Source organism: Antrostomus carolinensis, unplaced genomic scaffold, assembly GCF_000700745.2.
Source record: "Antrostomus carolinensis isolate BGI_N321 unplaced genomic scaffold, ASM70074v2 scaffold3772, whole genome shotgun sequence".
In the NCBI taxonomy this organism is placed as follows: Eukaryota; Metazoa; Chordata; class Aves; order Caprimulgiformes; family Caprimulgidae; genus Antrostomus; species Antrostomus carolinensis.
Genome location: NW_010297396.1, coordinates 20,954 through 29,444, shown reverse-complemented (window position 1 = coordinate 29,444; position 8,491 = coordinate 20,954). Strand labels below are relative to the sequence as shown.

Genomic DNA, 8,491 nt, shown 5'->3' with positions numbered 1-8,491 from the left:
CTTTCCCCTGATCAACTTGCTTTTCTCCCTGCAAAAACTTTTTTTAAAGTCTCAAAATTCACTGTTCTAGATTTCACAGAAGGACTGTTAGAGTGTTAAGTAACTCTAAAACTGTAGGACGAATTAAAAGAAAAAAGCTATTTTTAAATTGAACTGGATACTGGAATAATTACGATAAATCAGGCTTGAAAACATTTAATAAACCTTCTTCACAGTCTCATCAGTTGTTAGAAAAGCAGAATAAAACACTTTCCCTCTGAAATCTAAGGATTTCTATACTGTTCTTATTCACTCCTACTGAATGAATCATATGGGCCCAGTGATGTGTAGCAATGCTGCAGGCAAAGAGAAAGATCTAACCAGAAGCAGCAGCTCAGAAACTGCATTTCAGCTATTTCAGTCTTGTAACAAAGGTAGCAGTACAGCAAACTTCTGTCAACAGCAAAAAAAAAGAAAAGAAAAATGCTCAAATAGACCATCATACTTAAAAAGGGACAAGCAAGGAAAAATATTCTCATTTGCTTTGGAGCAAAAAATGCAAATTTTGTACCATGTTTCATATTACTGCTACAAGCACTTCAAATACCTATGTTTTGGTCTGACAGAATTTCACGTCAGTGCAGGAAAATTGTGCAGAACCCTCTCAAACAGCAGACTAAGCAACAAACAGTAAATACTTTCTGAAGAAAAATGGCAGAGAAAAAGAAAAGTCAATTAATTTTTATTATTATTCCTGAAGTGTTATGGTATTAGATGTAAATTGAGGCACCAAAGAGAAATGACTAGTCCATATTCACACAACCAGCAAAGTAGATAGAAGTCAGGACACAACCAGACCCACGAGAGAAGCCTCATCCTGTGCTACCCCCAGACAGCATGAGGTATCAAACACCACAGCCCACTGCCATTGTATTCAGAGTCGTAGTATCGTGGTTTGTAAAACACAGGATCACTCAGCACAGCTCTGTACTGTGCTAATTAATTCCTACTCATACCACACCCTCCCACAGACTGTTTCTAGTATGCAAACTGCATTCTTCAACTGTTGTTTTTTTAGTTCCTTCCTTTAACCCCCATCCAGCACATTCAATATTGGCTCAGGCATCTCTCCTCAAACCCTTCCATCCACAGAAGTTCAGAATGCTCAATTTGAGTCAGCACATGCAAAAAACATCAGTGATATTTTGTAACTGAAGTTTTGATCATCCCCAGCTGCAACTAGATGTATCAGCTTCCTATCTCTAACTCAGCTGCTAATCAAGCACTTTAAAAAAAAAAAAAAAAAAAAAGTTTAACATCACTCTTTTCCTTACCTTCCACTTGGTTTTGATCTTCTTTTCTGCTGTAATAAAATGACAGAAAGAAACATCATGCCTACTCCAGCACACTGGGGAAAACACAGTTTTAAAAGAGAGATCAGTATGGCTAGCCTTTTCAGAACACTGCCTGTACAAATCTAACACCTCTGCCTCCCTGCCCTCTCCGACCCATTGCCCTGCCCTTGCTCCCTACACTCCGGAAATCTAAGATCCTGTCTCTGCATTGTTGTATTTCAACTGCACTAATTACTCTTATAACCTTCTGTAGGAATAGCACTGTTGCACACATCATTAAAAAAGCAGAGACTGAGAAGTGCCCAGTATAAAAATATATATCAGAGCTAAAACAAAGTTTTTGGCATCCAGGTCTCTGTCCTTTAGATTTAGTAGGTCTTGATATACAAACAGGGTGAGTATAAAAAAACCCCAGACACTTAAGCAATTAAAATGACAGGTGGCATTCAGGCACACTGCTGGGCTCTGCTGACCTAACCTGGCAGTGTAAGCAACTATTCTGATCCAAACTGGTTTAGCTAGAGGCGACTACTTCTTTTTTCAGAGGTTCCTTTGCAGATCTGTACAGTATTCCTCTTTTCTTAGCAAGCCTGCTGATACTGCCCTAGTGCATACTGCTATCCGCAGGCTTGCTAGGAAAAGAGGAAATGTGCTGAAAGTACAACTGAAAAGAGTAAGTTTTACCCTCTGTGGCCCTGTTGCACCTGCTGCAGCATCAGCAGGCTTGATGGGGTCACACAGTAAAACTCACTCTTTTCAGCTGCACTTTTCACCAGTGGGCCTAACATACACACAATGAATTTTGGTCCAATTCTCAGCTTAAAGCAACCACATAATGAAAATCTGTCATCACAGCTGTCCCTTTTATTAAGGGCAGTTTCAAAGCCTATCTAATCATGCACTTGCTTTTGAATCCCCAAGGGTTCAAGGAATCATAATTAAGGCATTATGGAATAACATAAAACCACTAACATGTTCATCAGAGCTAGTCAACATGTGATGTTAATCCAGGAGCTGAGTAAACCACAAGAAACTGTCACACTGTAGTAATTTATGCTGAATATGTTTTACATCAAAACATTCAATTCTTAGGTTTAATGATTAATTGATGCTTAAAGAATCAAATACTTGGTCGCCTGGTTCTCCAGTGTTCTAATATGAAAAGTAAACCGAGGCATAAGAAACATCCCCACATCTATTAAACCTGAAAATCCCAACAGCTGGAGGCCAAAAAGCTGATGTTATTTTATTATCCAGATAAACCCAAATGCTTATTTCTCTATCATTCCATTCATGTACTCTGCTGGGTACGTGAAATTGAGGAGAACTAGAATGGAAGGACTTACATGCTTGTGTCTTGTAGCAAGCCAGGCAGATATTCCCTGTTGTAGTAGCTATAGCACTGATCACATACACGAGACAGATTTTCTCTGAAAGCTTCAACTGCCATTTTCTTGGTGGAGCAGGAGCTGCACACCAGCCTGCCACAGCGCCTGCAGTGATGGCGCCTGTTAAACTGAGCAAAAGAGGTCATGGACAACCAACAGAAAGAATTTACTAAAGTCCCCACCTATATCTGCCTCCACTCATGAGTAAACTTACTCCATCTGAAGAGAGGAAACACCATGCATGATAAGGCCTTTCAGAACTATACAATGATCGATTCTTACTGGTACAATTACTTTCTGCAGAGGGCATGGGGAAAAAAAAAAAAAAAAACAAAAAAACCCAAACCAACAAACCACCCAAACAAAAAACCAAACAATTAAAAAACCCACAAAAAACCCAAAACTCGGAGGCAGGTATTTAAAAAATGTTTGCTTCAGTCTTGAGCTTTCCACTATTTAAATTGTCCTGATTTTGATCACAGTGCTAATTAGATCATCTCTTGGAAAAGTCAGAAGCCGCAGACTGTCTTTCTGACACCATCTTAGCAACGTCCAAATTAAAAAGCAACATATACTTTAAGAAAACAGTACTGTTTCTAAGCAGTAGAAGGTAACAGACTGCCAGCACACCTGCAAAACTAAAAATTAATCTTCTCCCTTAGAGTACCAATGCAGTTCCTCAAGTACTCTATGAAACAAAAGGTTTTAGAAAAGTGTAACCAACAGCAAAGATTACATTTTCTGTATCGTTAATATGAATTATATGATGCTCATGTTATTTCTTGCCAGCACAGTTAACTGGACAGCCTTTTGAAATATTAATACTGCTGTTATTGCACATTTTGAGATTTCATAGTTGTTTCCTCTATGATGACCCCAATTCTGCTTTAGACTCTATCGCTTCACAGGACTCTGCAAGCAGATAACTACTGCCAGTTGCTTCAACTAGACTAAACAGAAACTAATGGTTAAATATCAAAGAACTGGCAATCTTGGCAGGCCTACATGGATGCAGACAAACTTGCTAAAGTAGCTGGTGTCTCTTAGGAAACAGACTATGAGCAAGTGTTCATATTAAGGTCACAGCTCTAGGAATGCCTGTTCTTCCTTTTTGCTTCTTACCATAGTAAAGCGTTCAGTTTTGCAAACCATACATATTGTTTCAGTGTCATCAGGTATCCATTGCTGCTTTGGTGGCGGCTTCTCAGGAGGCACAAATTCTTGAGGGAACAAATTCTGCTGCAGACTTCTGTCTCTGGGACTTGCAGATATGGTGACACCTTAAAAAAGAGTCAGGCCAAGAAAAACATGGAATGGGATTTAAGCTGTTTAATGGAGTCTTGAATACCAGAAAACACTACAGACTTACTGAGGCTACAAAATCTTTCTGGCTCACAAGATGATTACCATTATCTTTCAATCAGGCATGGCAAAATAGCACTGTGTAAGGAATACATATGCTTTAAGCTAAAATTGTAAGATTGTAAACTTAGAGTACTTCAATACTGATAAGTAAGAGTACATACTTATTAATAGTCCTATACTATAACAGTTAGAGAAGTGTAAGACAATCTGTCAACATCTGTTCTTATATCATAAACAGAGACTTAGAGGAGGAAGAAAAAAAAATACCCCAGTATATGGATACCAAAAAGTGATATAGCATAAAATATAATCATAAGGATACCCAGTGTTGACATTCCTGAAGACAGACTTTTGTTATCTCAGGAGAGGTGCAGTATGGCTAGCAACAGCGTACCCCTCCCTGTTCTGGTCCCCCTTAAAATCTACCATGGGGAAACCAGTTCAAAGAGGCAGGAGTTTAAGTCTTTGGCCTTTGGTATCTTTGACTTTGCCAATGAAATACTCATTGAATCAAGTTTACAGTATTAGGTAGGCTTTTATTTTATATAATGTGAACTAGTTATATTACAGGCTAATTAAAAAGTTCAACATGTCACTGCAGCCCTGCAAGCCACCTTCTGTGTACATTAATACTAAACTAAAAAAGAAAAAAATCTCCATTCCAATAAAGCCAACCCACACTCATCCAAGTAGATACTGGATTGCAAAGGAACATTAGAGGACAATGCATTCAGGTTTCATAACAACATACAAATATTAAGCTGATCATTATGAGAAAAAACTAAAGAGCTACACAGCCCAATCCAAGACGCTGCTGTCACTTCATGTAGGCAGAGCAACAAGACACTTCAGTTCAGGATACAGAACCAGGGAACAGTTCAGACATCCTAAACTGTAGATCAGGATATCACTGTGCAGCTCTAGTTCAGGGCCCATCATTGGCTGAGAATCACCAGCCTTAGAGGTCTGAGGACATCCTTTGCTAGTCATTCCCTCAGAACACAGACTGTGCACCTCTCACAGCGTGTATTCTTCAAAGAGTGCACTACTTGCACTAGATACTGAATAGAATCTATAGAAAGATTTGTGGTTGTTTTTAAGCCATAAATATTCTTCAGTTGTTTTGGCTGAAAATTACTTTGTTTCTATTTATTTGTGTTTGAAGACTGTGAGAGGAGCCTCTCAGACAATACAAGGTGTATTATTTCCCTCTGGTCACAAGAGGGATCCTAGAAAAAAAAATTTGAAGGACCAAAAGAATGATGAAAAAAAGACAACACAAATGAGATTTCTACTGTAAAACCAAAGTTAATATCCAGAGAAAAAAAGTTACTGAGTAAAGAATAGGAAGACATGGAGAAGAACTACAATAATGGGCTTCCAGACAAGCTTTGCCTATATACCCAGAGAGAGTACAGAAGTCAAGACACAGATTAACCTGCAGCACCACTAATCCACTAGCAATCTAGCTGTGGCAAAGGCGTAGCTTTTTTTTCTGCAGATGTACGCCTGTTTCCCATAGTCTGTTCAGACTTGTTTTTTTTCTTTAGGGTCTGGAATGGAAAAGTTTTGTGCTGATTTTTCACACATTTTTTAGATACCTACTGAAAATCAAAATTCCTTGCTCCCCTTTAAGTTTTCTTTTAATTGGGCCCAAAGCATCCAACTTCAGAGACCTACTAACCTGCATTAAATGCGACCTAAGTTACTATTAAGCAGTGGGACACACATACATAAGGGATAAAAAAAAATAAGAGCAGGTTGAAAGAAAATGGCACCAGGGTCTTAACCTTACCAGTAAAGCTGACAGGAGATAGTTCTGATGATCCCGATTTAGACAGCGCTTCACACTCCAATACCTGGTTGAGACTTTCTTGGATACGTATCAGAGAATCTAGAACAAAGGGAAGGAAAAAAAATATCAGAGAACAATACTGGCCATACAATCTATCTGTTTTTATGAAGATTAGAGGAATCCATTCTCGGTACATGAGAACGTCAGCACAAAACGGGACTAGCTACATAATTATAAATTACTGTGTTTTCATTAAAATTAACCCACAACAATTCATGCAAAACTATAAAATTAAATGACCTAAACCACAGAGAAACAGATCCTTATCAAAACAATGGACTACTGACAGGCACAGGAATAATACAGCAGAGAGTAAGTATCAGCTGTGAAAACAATTAGTTGACACAAAATGCTCATGGCAAATATTAAATGCTTCACCTCACAGCAGAAAGAATATACTTGCTAAGTCATAGGTCATTTGGCAAAAAAAGATAGATAAGTCTGATGCTTTTATGTTAGCAAGAGCCATATCTTTAAATCATGAAATTAAGTCACCATTTGGAAACTGGCATAAAGCAAGTTGGTACCATACATGTAGGTATAAATACAGACAGGTACACATGCCATGTGCTTTTAATACAACGAAACAAAGACATTGGGACTTATCTGTGGCACCCTCTGCTACTCCAGTTTTAAAACCCTGAAAGCAGAGAGCCAAATGCAGTAGAATCAAAGGCAACACGGATGAGAAGAGACTGGCAAACCAGAAAGGAGAATGGTGCTGAGAATGTTAAATAGAACTACAAGTTTAAAAGTCTTTTCTATGAAAAAAGGAACAGGGCTCTGGTAGGAGGAAAGACTATGGAAAATTAAAACCTCATTCTGTTTGGGGGAAGATGCAGCTGGCTGCAGGTTTTAGAACTGCTCAAGTTGTCAGTGACCTTGCCTTAAACAGGAATGAAATAAAATTGAACAATATCATATAAGAAAAGAGACCTCAAAAAGGAGCAAGAGGAAAGTCCAAGAAACTTTGAAGCTGTTAGTCCTTGAGAACATCTATTTACAAGAGAGGCAAAGATTTCAAGAATATGTTCTAGGCTAGAGGGAGACTGGAGGCACACATCTAAAAATGTTGTGACACAATTAGTGAAGTGATTCTGGGGGGAAATTGGCCCCCCTTTCCCAAGTGAAAAACAACATTCTCGTGGGGAGTCACCTGATCTCTTTTCTTTTAATGCAAAAGGGAAGTTGAGAGCTTTTTCTGCATACTTGGAGAGCAAATTGTCAATGTCTTCTACAGTAAAACCAATTTCCTGTCCAGCTAAGAGTTGGTGCAGTGTCTGCACAGCAACAGCTACCCAGTCCACCTTCATATTCATGAGGAGCTGTTCCAGCACAAGCAGTGGCCTTGAGGACAGGTGGAAGTAGTTAACACGGGAGGGCTCAGGCAGAGTCAACAGCACCTGAGACACAAGGAGAAAAAGCATATGTTATAATTATACACCTTCAAATCTGTGCTTCTGTGAGATTTAAGACAGGAAACTAGCACACTAGTTTACACAGATAACGGAATAAGATTGTGTTGGGTCTGGCTGGGATGGAGTTAATTTTCCCCACAGCAGCCCTCAGAGTGCTGTGTTACGTATTAGTAACTAGAAAGCTGTTGCTAACACCCCAGTGTTTTGGTTACTGGTGAGCAGTGCTGGCACAGCACCAAGGCTGGCTCTCCAACATTCCCTCCCAGTAAGCTGTGGACAGGGAAGGTCTTTGGAGGGGACACAGCCAGGACAACTGACCCAAATGGACCAAAGGGATATTCCATACCATATGACGTATGCTCAGAAATAAAAGCAAGGGGAACAGAGGGAAAAGGGGGGGCATTCGTTATTTCCATTTGTCCCGGAGGACAATGCAACCCCAATGTGTATGAAAACCCTGCTTCCCGGGAAGTGGCCAAACAACGCCTGCTGATGGGAAGTAGAGAATAAATATTCCTCTGCACACGCAGCTTTGCTTTGCTTCTATTAAACTGCCTTTTGTCTCAACCCACGAGTTTGGGGTTTTTCCCTTGTTCCACCTTATTTTCTCCCCTCCCCATCCTGCTGAGGAGGGGGTGATAGAGCAGCTTGGTGGGCATCTGGCATTCAGGCAAGGTCAACTCCCCACAGTCCTTTTTGGCACCCAACGTGGGGCATGAACCCATGACCCTGAGATTAAGAGTCTCATGCTCAACACCTTTCTAGGTACTGATACAAAACACAGCACTATGGGGGCTGCTATGGGGAAAAAATTAACTCAATCTCAGCCAGAGCCAACACAAACATAGAGGACAAAAATGGAGGTGGGACTTCTCAGATCTATTCCTACTTCTGTTACAGAATTACTGACTGAATTTGCTGAAATGACTTAGCTTCCCACTTTCCCATTCTATAAAACATTGTCTCATTTCAGAGGCAGTTGAAGAGCGGAAAACATTTGGTGACCTTGTGACAAATAAGTTCTAGCAGGGTAGAGCACATTCTCTTATTAAAATAAGCTTATGAAAACAATATTAGCCCAATCTTTATCCTTCCATTGTTTGAGGAAATATCAAGAGGAGAAAATAAGAG

General features: G+C 39.6%; 1 protein-coding gene across 1 annotated transcript in view; it reads right to left on the bottom strand.

The window, feature by feature from the left end:
- The window catches only part of ZFYVE26 (zinc finger FYVE-type containing 26), a gene marked incomplete at its 5' end in the record, with an annotated part of 42,069 nt that overhangs the window by 13,616 nt on the left and 19,962 nt on the right, over nt 1-8,491 (bottom strand). The window contains 5 exons of the mRNA XM_010162085.1: nt 1,314-1,342; nt 2,681-2,850; nt 3,845-4,002; nt 5,883-5,981; nt 7,099-7,345. Of these exons, the coding sequence (XP_010160387.1) occupies nt 1,314-1,342; nt 2,681-2,850; nt 3,845-4,002; nt 5,883-5,981; nt 7,099-7,345 (703 nt within the window). The remainder of the gene's footprint in view (nt 1-1,313; nt 1,343-2,680; nt 2,851-3,844; nt 4,003-5,882; nt 5,982-7,098; nt 7,346-8,491) is intronic.